The 18,354-nt window shown below is 41.2% G+C and overlaps 2 protein-coding genes across 2 annotated transcripts in view; both read right to left on the reverse strand.

The window, feature by feature from the left end:
• The window catches only part of atrn (attractin), a 43,625-nt gene extending 29,857 nt beyond the window's left edge, over positions 1-13,768 (reverse strand). The window contains exons 1-15 of the mRNA XM_086094414.1: positions 13,273-13,768; positions 10,853-10,936; positions 9,561-9,674; positions 9,350-9,478; positions 8,671-8,867; positions 8,071-8,242; positions 7,897-7,987; positions 6,519-6,768; positions 6,143-6,326; positions 5,553-5,707; positions 4,986-5,070; positions 2,396-2,616; positions 1,722-1,843; positions 1,511-1,649; positions 1,232-1,413 (exon numbers count right to left, since the gene is read on the reverse strand). Of these exons, the coding sequence (XP_085950540.1) occupies positions 1,232-1,413; positions 1,511-1,649; positions 1,722-1,843; positions 2,396-2,616; positions 4,986-5,070; positions 5,553-5,707; positions 6,143-6,326; positions 6,519-6,768; positions 7,897-7,987; positions 8,071-8,242; positions 8,671-8,867; positions 9,350-9,478; positions 9,561-9,674; positions 10,853-10,936; positions 13,273-13,538 (2,391 nt within the window). The 5' untranslated portion in view covers positions 13,539-13,768. The remainder of the gene's footprint in view (positions 1-1,231; positions 1,414-1,510; positions 1,650-1,721; positions 1,844-2,395; positions 2,617-4,985; positions 5,071-5,552; positions 5,708-6,142; positions 6,327-6,518; positions 6,769-7,896; positions 7,988-8,070; positions 8,243-8,670; positions 8,868-9,349; positions 9,479-9,560; positions 9,675-10,852; positions 10,937-13,272) is intronic.
• Positions 13,769-14,674: 906 nt separating this feature from the next.
• Positions 14,675-18,354, reverse strand: part of eif2ak3 (eukaryotic translation initiation factor 2-alpha kinase 3) — a 32,042-nt gene continuing 28,362 nt past the window's right edge. Inside the window, exon 18 of the mRNA XM_086095023.1 lies at positions 14,675-17,615. Within this exon, the coding sequence (XP_085951149.1) occupies positions 17,418-17,615 (198 nt within the window). The 3' untranslated portion in view covers positions 14,675-17,417. The remainder of the gene's footprint in view (positions 17,616-18,354) is intronic.

Consider the following 18,354-nt stretch of genomic DNA (forward strand, 5'->3'; position numbering starts at 1 on the left):
CTCTGCATTTCCAGGACATTCCAAAAATACCTTTACGACGGTTTGGTCAAATAACGAGAAAAGAACAACAAGAAAAAGACGTGAGAAGAAACTTTGACCCGCCATCAATTTCACAGGCTGAGCCGAGCGCGGCGATAAAAGCGCGCTATCGGCAAACTATCCCGTCTGTAAATCAATTCCCACGGAGCCTTCGCGCTGGTAAACAAAGAAAATAGCTCCATCTCGCTCAAACGCCGCTCCAATTACACTTTCCCCGGTACACCCATTCCACTGCAATTCTGGGATGGATTGATCGTGTCTGGAAAGGGGCGCTAAACGTGCCGTCAATAGCCCCAATCCCGCTAGCCCGATCCCTTGACGCCTTACCACCACAGGCAGGACCTGCTTTATGGACAAGACTTTCAAGACACTTTATTGACATTAAGACTGTATGACTTCAAACAGCAGTGTGAAATTTCTAATTATGACAAGGTTTTAGGACAATATGGTGACGGTTTAAAAACGGTCAGCCATATACTCAAAACAGTTTAAAAGTTGTTGTTTTTAAACGGTATGCCAAAAGTTACAATGGTATGTTGACAATATGCCCAAATTTAAAGATGCTATAGTGAAGTTTCACGATGGAATGATGACGTTTTAAGAAAGAAAAAGGAAGAAAAATGAAAAAATAAGGAAAGTAGGAAAATGAAGGAAAGAAAAAGGAAAGGAATTAAAGGAACTAGAAAGAAAGAAAAAGGGAAAGAAAGAAAAAAACAAGAAAGAAAAAGAAAAAAGAAAATGAAGGAAAGAAAGAAAAACAAATAAAAGGAAAATAAAGTAAAGAAACAAACAAACAAACACACAAAGAAAAAAATAAAGTAAAACGAAAGAAAGAAAGGCAAGAAAAAGCAAGAAAGAAAAAACAAACTCCACATTCTTCTTCAGTTTTACTTCTTCTTAGTAAGTCACAGTGTCCCATCACTGGTGAGCTATTTTTAGACCAGAACGGTAGGCTGCTCATGTTGTCCTTGAGGACCTGCTGGCACCACGTTTTTTTGGTTTAATTTAAGGACAATTAACCAAGACGGCAAAGAGACATTCATGTATGCTCTCGTCCTCGTCCCTCCTCCCGCCTTTGTGCGACTGCTCAGCCCTCCCCTCTCTGCTAGACCGAGAGAGCTTCTAGTTTCAAGACCTATATGTGCTAAAGCGTGCTATCAATCGCGCCACCCTCGCTGCCTTGACGCCTTACCACCACGCTCATGATCTGCAGCTCCTTGAGGACAAAGTCGACCTTCTTCTGCGTGGTGAGGGAGGCCAGGACGGCGTTGTGGCCGCGGCAAGCCAGCTTGGCGTTGTCGTAGGAGTCCTTGGCCGTCAGGAACTTCAAGCACGAGTTGCCCACCAGGTGCCAGCTCTCGCCGCACACGTTCTCTGCAAGTTAGCGCGTTACGAAAATGAACACGGTTAACATGATTCTGCGCTGGATTTCAGCCACATCTGGGTTCACCAGCGTCCACAGATTTATTACCAGGCAGCGAGACGCACTCTTGGTTGCGCGTTTCCCACTGGCAGTTCTGGTCCACAGCGCAGCTCTTGCAGCTGGTCTTCTTGTTGCACACGTAGGACGGGTTGTCTTTAGGGCAGCCGTCAAAATCCACCACGGGACCCTTAAGGAAAGACAACCTTAATATGGTCACGGAGTTGTGACGATGTCGACGGCGTGGTGGGTTGGCCTTTACCGAGACGGCGGTGCAGTTGCTTCCCAGGGAGACGCACTGCACCGAGCACCACTGGCAGCCGTTGGTGTTGGCCGTGCAGCTGTAACAGTCCGTGTACTGGTCGCAGCGCTCGTTGTCGGCATCTGGGAGGCAAGCACATCAACACGCTTGAAAATTCATGCCAAGAGCAGACATTTTAAAGGTGGTATGCGGAAGTTACAAAGCAGTTTGCAAATGTTTTGAGATGCTATGGCAAAGTTTCAAGATCATATGACAAAATATGCTTACCGGTTAGTGTCAGTCTGCTGTTTCAAGGCAGTTTGGGGGGAGTCACGAAATATATGAAACACTGGGTGAAACCCTGCTGGGGGATTACCCCAAATTGATGGAAAAATCTAATATTTTTAAAATCGATTATCCTTCCTATCTATTATTCCATATTCGACTGATCGCCCCGCCCATAAATTGTATTTATTTATTTATTTTTTGTTTGTTTTCATTTTACTTATTGTTTTGAGTGTGTATTATCTATTTATTTTCATTATTTATTATTTTCTGACTTGATTGACTTTTTTCCTAATCAACTGCAAGCCAAAGTTTGAAGATAGTATTCCAAAACGTCAACACGTTTGAAGCGGCTTTTCTAAAGGTTATTGACAGTGAAGCAAAGACTTTGGCTTTGCGGCGCCACCTACAGGATCTGGTGCTGCAGGACGCGGGCACCTGCTGCTGCTCCGGGTTGGGGCTTCCCTCCCAGGGCAGGCAGGAAGCCTGGCTGCTGTTCCACAGGCAGTGGAGGCCCGGCGAGGCCTGAGCGCACGAGGCGGCGCTGGAGAAGGCCGAGCAGCGCGGAGACGTGTACACCAAGACGTCACTCAGGAGAAGACTGTTGAAGCCGCCCAACACGTACATCACCCTGCAAGCAGCACAATTCAAATCAAATTGGAAAAATATAAAACGTGATTTTGTGTGCATATTTTTAGTTTTAGTAGTAGTGGTTTTTTTTTATTTAGTTACTTTTATTCATTCATGTCAAGCAATTTAGTAATGGTTTATTGTAAATAAAATAACCAATTGTACATATACATTAGATAATCGTAATTAAATCATAAACAATTTAAAGTTAGAAGGAATAATTTATTACTACAATATTAGCCAACATTTTAATGAAATGGTTTACTTAAAACTTTAGTAAAATTTTAATTTCAAATTATTTCTTTATGTGTGTTTATAGCAACAACAAAAAAATATTATTTTTTATTTTTAGTGTGATTAATATTAAACTACTTTAATTAAATATTAAAATATTTCTCTTTTTTTATTCAACTGTGTATTTTCAGTAAATTAACCACTTAAATGGATAGATGAGTAAATTATTTTAGATCCAATTCATTCATTCTCATTTTTAGTTCTTACCATTCTAATCAATTAAACCAATTATTCCATTAAAGTGTATACAACACTGTTAAATGTGCATGTAAAATGGATGTTTTATGACTATCATTTAACACTATTATATTTAATAAATAAATTCACAGATCATTGAAAAACTATAAACACATGGGAATTTTTTTTTTGTTCTTAAGTAAATAAATAAAATAGTTTATTCCCATTTTAAACTGCCTTTATATATACCAATACTTAAATTATAATCAAATAACTGAAAACTGAAAAAGAACATAATGCACTGTATATTCAAATATATTTTGACCAATATTTTTAATTGCATTATTTTCAACAAATCAATTAAATATTTCATGTGGTAAATAATAAGAAAAGATGGCCCTTTTTTTCGACAATTAATTCAATTAAAATTGTGTGTCTCGTCCTTGCGCGCCATCTGGCTCCTCGCTGGCAAGTTTAGTATCCGACTCACAGCTGCGAGGACGCAAAGTGATGAGCCGAAAACGACCTTGGGGTCGTCACAACTAACCGAGTGCTAATTAGCCAAGAGCTAATCTTGAGAAAATGTGTAGTGAAGAGCCCTTAAAAAGTCTCACGCAAGACAAATTGATATCATTAAAATGTGACATGGCTCACATTACAAGTGATTGAGTACGACAAAAATCAAGACGCCATCACAATTTTAAGCTGGGATGGCAACGTTTAAAGACATAAGAAGTCTTCAGACAGTATGAGCAACTTTCAAGCAGGGTTGTAAGAGTTTTGGATTTTTCATTTTATTTTAATTACTTTTTAAAGTGAGATGGTTAGTTTTTAGTAGTTTTGATTTTCCCCCCCGAAAATGCTTAATTTTAATTCCGTTTTTATTCATTTTAGAATTGGTTTTAGTTATTTTACTTATATGGAGCATATCTCAAGTGCTAAATTAAAAAAGGCCACCAAGTAGTGTCTTATAAAGTAAAGTACAATTCTTAAACGACTGATTGACTTTCCTTTGCTTCTTGTGTACGGACGTACAGCAATACCAAAATAAAGACTGATTAATTGATAAAGACTAAAGTCAAAGACATATTCACTATAATTAGTTATTTTTCTAAACGTAAAATGTAGTTTGTTCGTTTTTATTTGTTAAAGAATTTTTGTATTTATTTTATTTCATTAATGCAAATGTTTCCCTTCCCCCGCAATTATAGTTTTATTTATTTCCTTACTTTTTGTTTACCATAAAAACCTTGCTTTCAAGACACCATGGCCAAATTTCATGGCCGTATGCCAGAGTTTTACGACAGCGTGGGGAAATTCCAAAACCGTAGCGGCAAGTTCAAATGGTATGCTGAAGTTTCAAGTCTAAACTTGCGTTTCAAGTTGATATGATGACGCAGCGCTTCAAGAATAAACTGAACGTTCAAGACGAGATGACGAAACTATAAGACTGTATGATGAGGTTTGAAGCCTGCATGTCGATGTGTTAAGGCCGTTTGACAAAGTTTAAAACTCTTTCAAACGTAATCTGGACAGAATAATGAATTTTCAAAACCGAGATTTCAGATGTGCCAAAGTTTTAAGACGAATAGCGGAGCTTTCAAGATTGCATGAGGACTTTCCAAGACCATGAACGATGGATGAACTTTCAAGCTAGTATGACGTTCTGCAACTGCTCTTGAGCCTTTTAAGTAGTTAACCCAGAAAGCTGTGGCACAGATATATAAAATATTCATGCTCATGTAGGAATCTCCACGTTTGCATGTTTGTTCATATGTCACAAAATGCCACACATGCATTATTCACACACACACTTTCAACCTCATTTTACTTACACACATTTCAAAAATCTCAGTAGGAACATCTACATTAATATTATATCTCGTGTTATAGATGTACCCGTCACTGGCGACCGCCGAGTGGCCGAAGCGGTTTAGGTCATGGAAGAGTTCTGGCCGGGGCAGTGGTGTCCACTCGTCGCAGGCTGGAAATAAGAAAAATTATCATAAATTTAGAAAATGCATTCATAAATGGACATCTTAATACTTTTTTTATGCCTGATATTGTTAAATAAGAGCAGGCATCACGGCACAAAGGTTAACAGTGCCACCTGCTGTAAAAATATGGCACTGCAAGCAAAGCAAAGTCCTATGACGTCATTGGTGCAATGTCAAGCAAAAAGCCTTTTAAATGCAGCAGTCTGATTAACGTTCTTTCTGGTCCTCTATATAGCCCAATAGGGATTTTTTCCTTAAATTGCATGAAATTTCTGGCAATATTTTTCCCAAATTGTTCATAAAATAAATATTGATATACAACACACAATAAAATGTACTAAAAAAAATAAGTAAATACAATGAAAGACAAATATCCAGTGTCAGGAAAATGTCCATATTAAAAGAAGAGTTTTCAGAACCTTTAAGAGCACTTTTAGTGGCGATGTATGTGAAGTTTGTGTGCACCAACCCAGGCTGTAGGCCATAAAGTCGGAGGAGAAGCACTTGGCGCCGTGACTCATGGAGGTGTCGTTGTGCGTGTTTCCACCAAACACCAGCATGGTCCCGCTCACGATCACGGCCGTGTGGAGGTAGCGGAAGAAGCCGCTGTCCTTCAGGATGGTCCTGCCGCAAAAACAGCAACCGTTTTACCAGGGGCCTCAAACTCATTAGAATTCATGGGCCACTTTCACCCAAATGTGATCTAAAGTGGGCTGGGCCAGAATCTCCGTTGCCTAAAAACCTACAAATAATGACGGATGCAAATAACTGTGTGTACATTCTGAAATTATTGTAATTTACAGTATGATCCTACTGCAGAGTAATCTGAAATTTCTTAACAAAATCTTTGCATCAAATCCTGAGGAACTGCCAAATTGCGGAATGTCATTGAAGTGGTTGTCAGTGCGCCCTCTAGTGAACAAAAATAGTAACAATCATATTTGACTGAAAACTGCTGTTTGTGTTCTGTTCTCATGGGACAGATTGGACCCCTTGATATACATCTCACACCACAACATTAAACGGTACAAACCCCTTCGTCAACCGCCGCCCACTCACCACTTCCTGGTGTCCACGTCCAGCCGATAGAGGTCTCCGGCCAGGCCGCACTTGCTGGCGCTGAAGGCTTTGTAGCCTCCGTGCGTGTAGATGGCTCGGGTGGCGTCGTCGAAAACGCTGCTGTGGCCGTAGCCGCCCTGGATCAGAGCGCCGTCCGTGGGCACCACGCTCCACTGGTTACGGACTGCAACCAACGGAAAATTTGTTTTAAGACGCGATGACCACGTTTGAACATGCTAGGATGAAGTTCAAAACAGAATGATAATGTGGCGAGATAGCATCCTGAAGTTCTGAGATTTCAAGTTTCAAGATGCTACGTTAAACTTTGAAAACGGTGTGACTGGTTCCTCAGACTGTCCGCCACGGTAGGACTTACGAATGTTGTACTCCTGCACCACGCTCGTGTATCCGTAGAGAGGACAATGTCCAAAGAGCACCAGCATGACGGGGGCGTCCCCCTCCTGAAGGGGGGGAACCACGTTGGCCGAGTGTCCCACCACGGCGTACTGTTCCTTTACGCGCGGGCTCAGAAGAACCCAGGTCTGGTTCTGGACGTGGAACACCCACAGCTGGCTGGACACGTTCCCCGTGGAGTCCATCTTACCGCCGTACATGTACACTTTGCCCTGAGGAATAGGAAACATTTCACACTTTATTCAGCCCTCATTAACTCATTCAAACCCAAAAATGCGGGGGGTTTTTTATGCAAGAGCATAGAGAAGGATTTTATACCACTTCTGACATGAAGAGGTGGCTTAAAGCAATGGTAGTTATTACAAAAAATGGCCAGCAGGTGGCAGCAAAGTATAAGAGATCATTTCCCCCACTGTTTTAAACAGATTTGTGAATAATGATGAAACTGTATTCTAATTAGTGCTGTCAAAGTTAAAGTGTTAACTGATTAATTAATCACAAAAAATGATCGCATTAATCATGAATTAACACAGATTGATTAATTTTGACCATAGGTTATCCTTTAGCGTGACAGTGGATGGCTATGTTTAAGGTAGCACAGGTTGTGTTTGAGCAATAAACATAATTACATGCATTAAAGTAAAGCATTTAATAAATGTTTGCGTATCAAATTTAGAATATTTGTTCATGTCAAAATATTGGGGTCATTTTGTTTCCATTTGAAATTATGCGAGTAATTAACTGATTAGAAAAAGAGGAGGATGAGCGTGTGCAGTGGATCAAAAAATGTTGAAGATGTCCTCATAACTCTAAATGTCAAAAGAATTAACATATAACAGGTGCTCTTCAAATTTGCAGGGAAAAAATGTTGATAAAGAAGCCTTTTTTGTTCATCGTGATTAATCAAAATTCTAAGATGTGATTAATCTGATTAAAAAATGTAATCGTTTGACAGCTCTAATTCTAATGCTAATTGCTGCAAAACGGAAAACAGATAAATACACTTTTTTTCCCTGATGAAAGAAGAGACTCTAATCACACCATTCTGTGGGCGCCGCAAAAGCAGTCAAAATCCAGTAAAACAGCCCAAAGCGAAGGGGGTTGCTTCAGTGAAAATGGCTGGGAGTGAATGAGTTAACGTCGCCAGAGTTAGCATTCAATAAAAATTTGAATCATATTGGCATTGAAAGACAACAATAAAAGCCAGCAAATAATGCAGTCTGGGTGTGTGTGTTCATTTTAAAAAAGGTGACATTTAACTTCCGACACCTCAAGTTCCCTCAATAATCTTCACAAATATCAAATATCAAAACGACTCATCTTCAATAACTTGGACTTACGTCGTGTAGCGCCACAGAGTGTCCGTATCGAGGCGGGACGGTGTTGACGGACGGATCCAGTGTCAGCCAAGACTTTCTGCTTAAATTAAACCTACGACGACGACAAGAAAATCTAACTTATTATTTGATCACAATTATGATTCTGAACTTTTCTGAACGATGATTCAGACTCACGCTTTGACCATGTGATAGTCGGAGGCGTTGAAGACGTGTCCTCCGATGACCCACATGACGCCCTGCTCCACCACCGCCTTGTGCGAGGCCCTGGCCAAGCCCGGCTCGGAGAGGAAAGCTTCCCGGCTCCAGAAACCCGAGTCGGCCGGGACAGACACGGAGCAGTCGGGACCTGAAGGGGAAAAGAAAAATAAGTCACCAACATGCGAGCAGTCAGAGGTCAAAGCAAGCTTGGTGCTATTTACGGTACATCAGCTAGCTAGCAACGAGCTTCGGCTGGCTAGCAAGTGCGGCTAAACACCTTTTTTTAGTCATTTAAAAAAAAAAAATCGCTATTACCATGTTTTATTATGGTTGGTTACTACTTCCTGCTTTGATCCTATTTCTGTTCGGTTTATTGGACTCTCAGTTGATTAAGCAGCTTTTTGTGAAGAAAGGACTTTGAATTTGGACCTTCTGTTCAGCAATGTTTATCATGAGATCATCATGATTATTAATGGGTTTTATTTTGAAAGGCTGCCACTTCCTGTTTTTGCTCCACTTCCATTAATTTGAATGGATTCGGATGCCACGTGACCATAATGGATGCATCGGGCTCACCTTGCCACCCGAGCAAGCAGTCGCACGTCTTGTCCCGGCATCGTCCTCGCTCGGGGGACCCGCAGTCGTCGGGGCAGTAGGGCACGTCGCAGGCGTCGCCCTTCCAGCCGTCTTGGCAGCGGCACTGCGGCGCCCCTGTGGCGTTATCCAGGTGGCACTCGCCCCGACCCGAGCAGTTGTTGGGACAAGTGTTCACCCTGCGAGGGAGGACACAAGTGCACGTTGCTGAAAAGCAAACTGTGAATAAAACATCACAGGGCGCCGGATGAATTATTGACGCTCACATCTGCTCTTGTAGAATCTCAGGCCTGCTCTTTAAAGAGTGGAACACGCGGGTAAAACCCAAAAAAGGAAACGCCGCAGGGGGAATTGAGAGGATTTTTTTGCTTAAAAAAAAAAACTCAACTTGAAAACACAACTCGACCATTCAGGTCGATGATTAAGAGCGTGTGTGATTCATACACCTTTACAAACACTTGAAGCGCCTCTTCCACACCATTTTTCAAACGTGACTTTATTATTCATATGTGACAAGAGAATGTGACCCCATGATACGTACATTTCATTATTTTAATGACCAATTATTTGAAAGTTTGAATGTACTATAAAACTATTATGCAAACATATGATGCATCACGTCAACAAGTAAATTATCATATGGTGTCCTTGAATTTCTCACCTGTATGAGATGTTGAATCCGGTCAGGTTGTAGGCGGCATCGCTAAAGAAGTGCAGCAAGGCGAAGCCAGAATGCGACGCCACCTCGGGAACCGTCTCGTTGCTGTAACTCTCGGGAATGATCAGACCGCTAAAACAAACAAAATCAGTTAGCGGACAAAACTTCCGTAGGTTGCTATAACCTAATGATGGCGGTGGTGGGAGTAGCCTACCTGAAGGCGGCGAGCAGGGGGGCGTAGATGGAGTCTCCGTCATAGACGTAAAGGTGGTCCCAGCTACACTCCGTGGCGAAATGTTCAAAGCGTAAGCGAAGGACGGAATTGGGACTAAGAATAAAAGAAATGAGCAATGTTAGCATCCTGGTAGTAGCTTGGATGAATGTGTTAGCTTCCCATGAACTCAGCGTATATTCTGTTAGTTACAGTGACAAGTATGTTAGCTTCTTGTTAGCTCATCCTCAGCACACAATATGAGCTCCATGGGAAATATCAGCTCACAGTTTAGCTTCCACCAAGCATGCTGGCTGGGTATGTTAGCTCCTGTTAGCATTTTGGCTGAGTATGTTAGCTTCCTGTTAGCTTATCCCCCAGCACACAACATGAGCGCCATGGGAAATATTAGCTCACTTTTTAGCTTCCACCTACTAGCAAACATCCTGGCTGGCTATGTTAGCTCCTGTTGGCAACTTGGCTGGGTATGTTGGCTACCTGTCAGCTTATCTCCCAGCAAACAACGCAAACTCCATGCGAAATATTAGCTCCCCGTTTAGCTTCCACCAAGCATCATGGCTGAGGTACCCTAAACCTAACCCTAGACCACAAGACAATCTTATAGGATAACTTTTCAGAAAAAAAAGTTGGATAAAAAAGTAGCCCAACTATAATTATGTGTACCAGTCCTTAGCTTTCCTTTCCATTAGCTCCCTGGCAGAATACATAAACTTTCTGTTAGCCCCAAGAAATGGCCATTAGCTTTGTGGAAGAGAATACTAAATTAGTTTCCCACTAGCTCTCTGACAGACAACTTCAGGTCACAGGACAATGACGCTACCTTTTTTTTCTCATTAAAAAGGAGAAGACATCTAGGAGAGTAAAAATGTGTCTACAGTGTCTTGTTGTATTTTAGACACGCGAAAAGGTTGATGATTAACTGACTTATGGTCCACATGTTTTCCATTCGCAGAAACACTTCAACAACAACCCCAGTCTACCTTTGTCAATTATTAGACCATCAAGCTATCATTGAATCATATCTTTGTTATCATAGCTGGTCTATAATGGCAACAACAACAAAATGTCTACACACCCCGTTTCAATGCCATGTTTTTGTGATATAAAAAATGAGAGAGAGACAAAGTATTTAAAAACATTAGCATCCATTAATTAATCTGAACTGCTTTTTTATTTTGGTGTTGAACAGATGATCAAAATAAACGTTTTCATTTAGTGGTTTTTGAGTTTGAAAATGCAAAGTACGAGCGATACACAGATTAGGCTGGACTCACCGTCCTTCAATGAGCCAAGTGCACTTGGTCTTGTACTTGTAGTTGCCAGGTCCGTCCGACAGGAAGCCAAAGGGCGCCGTCAACCTAGAAGACAAAAGGCACAAGGATTGTGGGAAACGTTTTTGAACTCAAGTTTTGAATGGATCGATTATCGATACCATGATTGGCTAAAGTTGATGTGGTTGTGGAGATGACTGGCTGTAATTTTGCTTTTTAGCATCCTTAGCATTCTACATTCCATGGGTCATTTTCTTCTACAGTTGAGCCTTCTTTAATGGTTTGAGTCTTTTTGTACGGTGAGTATCCATTTAGTTTTCTATGTTTTGCGTCTGTCTTCTACAGTTAGCATCTTGGTGACTTGTAACGCTAACTACTCGCATCTTTTTTTGTTTCTTCTACACCTCATTTGTTCGTCGTCGTTACCTTCGACACTTCATCTTTTTCTTGACCTTCTATAGTTTGCACTTTTTTCTACAGTTAGCATCCTTTTTGGTTTTGTACGTTTTGTGTCTGTCTGCTAAAGATGTCTTCCTATATGAGGTTAGCGTCTTTGTTGCAAGTTTACATTTTCATTATTTTCTTCATCAATTTGAGTTTTCCTCATCTTCTCCAGGCGGAGTCTTAACTTCATCTTATATGGTTAGCGTTCACGTGATCTACGCTTCGAGTCTTCTTTTACAGCTCATGTTGGTTTCGTTTGCTTTCAAGGTTAGTGTCGTCCTTGTCTTCTTGTCGTCGTCTATGGTCTGTGGCTGATGTCTTTTAAGGTTAACATCCTTTATTCTACGGTTCACAGCTTTGTCTCCAACACTTGGTGTCTTTAAGGTTAGCGTTCGATCGTACATCTTCGCCTTCTACAGTTTGCATATTTGTCTTTTAAAGTTTGTCAGCCATTTTGTCTTTTACACTTCAGCTTCCTTGTCGTCTTTTATGTTTATATCGTCTGTTTTCTCGTTTAGGCAAGTTTATTTGTAGAGCGCAATTCATAGACAAGGCGATTCAAAGTGCTTTACAGCTACATAAAAATACGAGAAGGCAAATAAAATAATTCCATAAAACATTAGACCAAAGTCTGTTTGTTATGGCGCTGATCTTTACATTAGCATACATATCAATGAGAGATGTGGGAAGATGTTACTTAGATTGTGCCGAGCCTAAGTATCTTTTGCGTAACCCTAACCATTGAGTGATGTAAAAATGGACCTTGTTGGCCAAAGAATTCACTCACCAACTAGTACGCTTTGGCACGGAACACATTTTTTGGTACTCTGGTATTGCGTTACCAAGCGCGGCAAGAACTGGACCTTTCTGCCTTGTACTATGTCACCATGCAATGATGTCAGGATTCACCGTACTGCTTTGGACCAAATCGTTAGAAATGCAGTCGCCGAAAGGCTAACCTCCATTTCAGAGCATTTTGTTTCCCCTTGCCAACAACTTCCCAGAGTCTACGGGGACAAGCCAACGTTGCTTCCCTCCAGGAAACAAAAACTCCCTCAAGGGGCCTGACGCTCCCAGCGTGGCTCCGAAGCCAACGCGGAGTCTACCAAACAAACAAATGGCGTCATTGCAACGCCACAACAACGCTTTAGCTATAAATGGTCGAACTAAATGAGGGGTTTGCCCTTGAAAGTCGTTCAAATTGGCACAACAAAAATACTACGAAAAAGTATTTACCTGCTCATTTGAGTACAATAAACACAAGAAGGCACTTTTGTGTTGAATTCTGACAAGATTTAAAAAAATTAAAGCATCGGTTAACGTCATTGCCAAGCAAGGAATCTTGTTAGCCATATTCCTGTTAATCTGTGTCAGTTATCGAAGACTCGCTAGCACATTTTTGTGTCGATTTTTTTTCAAAAGAAAGAAAAATCACACGTGTCTAAAAAAATGAGGAACAATTTACAATTTACTGACATTTTTTTTTAGCTTTCTGATGGAAAAGTCAATTTTCTAAGAATGTTTTTACATTAGAAGAATTCTAATGGGGGAAAAGCACATACTTTTTTTTTGATAAATAGCAACGTTTTCTGAAAAAAAAAAAAAAAAAGGCCTCAGTTTGATGAAGGCTCCTTTAACAGAACAACTTTCAACATCTCGAATGCGAGAACTGTCCTGTCAAGAATAAGGCAATTAATTGATGGGCAGAAAAACGCAATCTTACGAGAATAAAGACGTATTTTTTTTAATGAATGATTTTCTATTTTTATTGAACTATCATTAGAATGCAGAAAATAATACGTTTAGGTGATTCAGGTGATAAGATGGCGCCGCCATGTTGCTCAGGTGAGCCCTAGCCGCGCGTAAATTCCTTCTGTGTCGCCCCGCGAAGGTACGTAGCGGGTCAGCCTAGCGGCTCGCAGCCGCAGGGTCTCGAACTCGCGTCTCCGCCGTTGCCAGGTGCTTGCGGAACTCCGTACCTGAATCTTCCTCCGCAGTGCTGGCACTGGTCCCCGACCCAGCCGGGGGAGCACACGCAGCCGCCCGTCGCTGCGTTGCACTCGCCGTTCACGCACGGCTTGTCGCACTCCTTCGCCGCCGCCGGCGCCGTCGCAGCAGCCGCCGAGCCTGCGGGAAGCCCCGCCGCCGCCACGAGCGCCACGAGCAGCCCGGCGGCCGCCAAGCTCCGGCCTCCTTGGCCGGCCAGCGAGCAGGCCTGCCGCCGAAGCCGCGTCGTCCCCAACATTTGTCTCGCTAAAAGATGGCTGCTCGAGCCCCCAGACGCTCCGCTAGCTTTGCGGTGGGCGCCGTTTGAACGCCGCCGTCGGGGTAGTGGAGCGGGAAGGCGTCGGTCGTGGTCGTGGAGGTGACGAGGGGAAGGTTAGCGTTCCATCGCAGGCTCCATGTTACATGTTGGGACTGTTTACGTTTCCCAGCTCGCCGCACCGCCGCCGAGCCGCATATTGACGTCCAGAAGTGACGTCACGGCGGCGGAAGTTCGTAAGAGTGGAGGAGGTGGGAGGGCGGAGACAGAGAAAGGGGGGCCCCGGCGGTGAGGGGGGGGGGGGGGGGGTGCGACACACGCACACCTGAGAGCTTTGCAGCTCTTTATTTCTATCACAATAAAGTTGTAAAATTGTCACAAAAATGAAATTTTCTTTAATATATCACGATAAAAAAGTTGAAATTTTATTTAAAAAAAAAAAACTCACAGAAAAACCAAACTTTCCAAAAATTAATCAGTGATATGAAAAGAAACAAGTTGCAATTTACAAATAATCGTAATCAATAGAACAAAACATACGTAATGGAATATGGTAAATTGGAATTTTCCAAAAAAAAGCCGTAATAAAAGTTGTGTTTTTGCTAGAATAAAGTCATAACTTTATGACAAAGTTGGAATTATGCTAATTTGTAATCTAATGATAAAAGTGATCATTAAAAAAAAACTTTTAATCTAATTTTCTGATCTAAAAAAAAGTAGAGATTTTACAAGAACGGTTGCAATTTTATCAGCATTTTTTGGTCATGTTTGAATTTTTGCCGTCGGGGTCATGTTCGTATTTTTACACAAATGGATGCTAATGGTCAGTCTCCAGGCTGAAAGTAGCTTGAATGCAGATCTCGTAAGTCCAGTGGCCACTTCAACTGTCGCGAGTCATCTTCCAACTCCGCCCCTTCGTCACCGCACGACCGGGTGGCAGCTTCACGCACATTATTGCGACAGCAGGAAATCCTCGGCGACCGAAACGGATGTGTATCAGTTTCATGAAACAGTTGTATCTCTTTGTTGAGGTAATGATGACATAATATACATGCTTATTGAAGGGATAGAAAATACAAACAAATGTGGTGCTTTTATGCGGCGCAAAGCACGACAAGTTATCTTTTCTTTTTCAACAGTTTTATTAAAGTCAGACTTGTAAGAAGTCATATTCTCTTGTTAATAAACGCCAACCCCAAACGGATTGATCAACAGCATGGAACATAAATAAAAAGCTAAATCAACATATTTACAATTCTGTGTGGACAGAAAAGAACGTGTGCCTTTTAACCCCAAGGAACATTTTTTTTTAAGCAAAGTAGCACCAAGCTACTTGTGCCTTCACATTTTCTTTTTCTTTTTTTGTCCTTCTCTGTCAGAGCCAAACAAAAGGCAGCGAAACCTCCGCAAACAAAAGAGGAACAATCAATGACTTGACGATGGCGATGATGTGGTGATTGTCCGCAACGTTGTGCGCGTGCGTGCCTGACTCACTGTAGAAAAACTGTGCGCAAGAACCCAGCGCATGAATGTCACTTGGCTCCCAAAAACGCTACAACAACAAGAATAAAAAAATGTTCGTATCCCCAAAACGTTAGAAAACGTCAATCATGGGAGCACATGACTGGTCATGTGACTCAGCACTTGGATCACGTGACCGACGTCAGGTCCAGGATTTCTGCGGGCCGGGTGTTCGGCGGCGACTTATTTGGCCCGCGCTCAAAACCGCAAATATTGCCAACGGAATAACAAAAATTAAATCATACAATTAAGAGAACAACTTTGGACTATTCAGAGGAAAAAAATATGTTTTTCCCCTCAAGGACTGAAGTCATAAAATGAGGGTAAAAAGTAATCCCCCCCACCCCCCAAAAAAAGGCATGTAATTAAATCTTATTACATTCTATAAGGAATACAGTTGGAATTTTACGAGCATAAAATTTCAATATTTTTATTATCATCATGAGGTGGCTTTAATTTTACGCAACTTTAGTGGGGCAAGTTATTATTTTTCGAGAACTACATTTACATTTTAGGAGAAAAAGTTGGAAGTCTTCCTAGAAATTAAGTCGGAATTTTCTGACAATTAAATCAGAAAAGTCCTACTTTCCAAATAATAAAGCTGTGACAAGCAAGTCATAATTTTACGAGAATAAACCTGTAAAATTGAGAAAAAATAATAATTTTCCAAAAAATACGTTTTTCTTTCTCCAGAAGAAATTCCTATGCAAAAAAAGTCCGAATTTTACACACACACAAAAAAAGTTCACATTTTCAGAGAAAAAAAAAATATTAGAAAAGTTTAGATTTTCCCGGAGTCAAGTCGTAATTATGCGAGAATACTCAAACTGGAATGAACTTTAGAATCTTATGAGAAAAAAATATAGAAAAATTAAAAATTTGGGGAAATAGTCGTAAAATTCTAACTTTTCATCATCATCATTTTTTTTAATGATCTATTCTGATTATTATAGTCTTCATTTGAGTGCGTGTCCAAATACTTCTTCATACTTGGGGGCCATATCCACATGTACAAGGCTAAACAATTACAATAATAATGGCACTTGGAGCAGTTTTTAAGAGAGAAAAAAGCTATTGCAGGTTGTCGTGTACATGCCAAAGCACTAGGGGGCACTGTAGGACTTAAACATCAGGCCATTTTGTTATGAACAAAACAGGGGAAAAAACTGTTTAAGGACAAAACTAACCCCCCACCCGCCACCCCCAACTGAAAGAAATAGCAGCCTTCTTGTGGCCACAGATCACAAAACTGCAGCGAGAAGCGAACGGTCGCCACCCTCTAGAGGTCTGAGACATTCCAAGAAGCCCTTGTCTTGCTGACTGCTATCATCTTATTTACAAATTTCCTTCAAAGCGCAACGTGGCCTTACGTACGCCCAAAAACAAACAAGGCCCAAAGAAGTCTTTCACACTGAGCTGCGCGCTGCCAAAACAACCGAGGAAAAAGTCGGTGACAAAAATTGTCGGAAATTTGGCAGAATAAACTCAGAATACGGGAAATACGGTGACATTTTTTTTCCAAGAAAATGACAAAAACATAAATTGTAATTGATAAGAAAAAAAGTTGTAACCCTCGGGAAAGGGGGGGGGGTGTTCATTTTTTTCAAGAAAAAGTGAAAATTTTCTAAGAAAAAAAGTTCAGTTTAGTGAGGGGGAAATTTTTCATAGAAACATTTTTTGTATGAATGGAGAAAATGCAGTAATAATTCATGGAAATTATAATAAAACGTTTACTTGGAAAAAATATGACAAAAGAAGTAGAACATTTCCAAAAAAGACCACTTGTTTTTGTTTCAAACATTGCATTGCTTTCATCGTAGCGGCCCCAAAATGAACAATTTAAAACAACCCAAAAAAAAAAAAAAAACGGGTTTGATATAGAATCAAAGTAAATGAAATCTTGTTTTTTGAATTTGCTGCGTTTTTTTTTTTTTTACTCAAATACAGTACAACAAAAGCAACAATGCTAGGCTAACGATTTGGAGGTAGGTCAACATGTGAGGCAGCACCGATACCAGCTCAGCGTGAAAGTAGAAGTAGTAGTCGTCAAAGAACTGCCTTGGGCAATTCAGACCCCCCACCCACCACCACCACCATTTTGCAAACAAAATATGAAAAAAAGAGTTTATAGTTGAGTTTTTTTTGGTTTCCAAATCAGGCATGTGGCTGAAGGCCTCTCCTCGTGGTTGTCATACCTGAGGTGTAGCGCGTACGTGAGCGTCAAACCGCGATGTCGGGACTGAAGCGTGACAGGACGAAAAAAGGAGAAAAAAAAGTTCCAAGGAGCACTTGGCTGAATTCAGTAGCAGTATTGTCAAAAAAAAAGGTGCTTTTCTTGCGTCAGGTGGCGGAGGGCTGTCGCGAGGTCCGTCCTCCCCCGCCGCCCGTCGACGAGGTGCTGTACGTGCGCGAGCGCTGTCGCACGGCGGCCTGCCGGCACGGAAGCTCCAGGTCCTGGAAGAGCGGCAGGCTGGTGATGTCCTCCGCCTCGGGACGCTCGCCGGGGATGAGCGACAGCATGCTAAGCACCATGCTTAGCTAGCACACACACACGACAAATATGAGAGTGACAAAAATGCACTCAAATACAATAACAAATATATTCTACTAGTAAGAGAATGAAGTTGGAATATGAAGGGGGGGGGGGGGCGTAATACTCTCAGCTAAGACACAAACCAACAGCATGTGATCAGGTGATACGCTAATGCTACAAATAAAATAGTAAGTAGTAATATTAATAGTATATAGCACATGGTCAGGCTAATGCTAATTGTTAAAATAGTAACAATATGACTGCAATGTCACGTAATATGATGAGAATAAAGATTTTATTTTACAGGTAAAAAATGGACAGCTAAAAACAAACTAATAAACTAAACGAGCTTTGCTAACGCTACTCTCAATTCAACTCCTTTATTTTATCAAGCACTTTAAAAGCAAAACTACTGCCAAAGCTAATACCAGTACTAAAAATAGATTATTAGAATAAAAATTCCGAGAGTGCAATATTAGGAAACGAAAGTTGTAAATTTACAAGGGAATTAAAGTTGCAGTATGCTGAGCTAAAACACAAACAGCATGTGGTCAGGCGCTAATGCTAATGATCAAAATAAAATACTAAATAGCAACAAGATGTCTGTAATGTCGTGATGTAATATTAGGAGAATAAAGTTGTAACTTTACAGGGAAAAAAGTTGGAATGTGCTCAGCTAAAACAAATAGCATGCTCTCAGGAGCTATGCTAACGCTAATGCCAATTCTGATGCCCGCACTGAAA

Source organism: Leptonotus elevatus, chromosome 14 (assembly GCF_054856555.1).
Source record: "Leptonotus elevatus isolate MCC_2025b chromosome 14, RoL_Lele_1.0, whole genome shotgun sequence".
Lineage (NCBI taxonomy): Eukaryota > Metazoa > Chordata > Actinopteri > Syngnathiformes > Syngnathidae > Leptonotus > Leptonotus elevatus.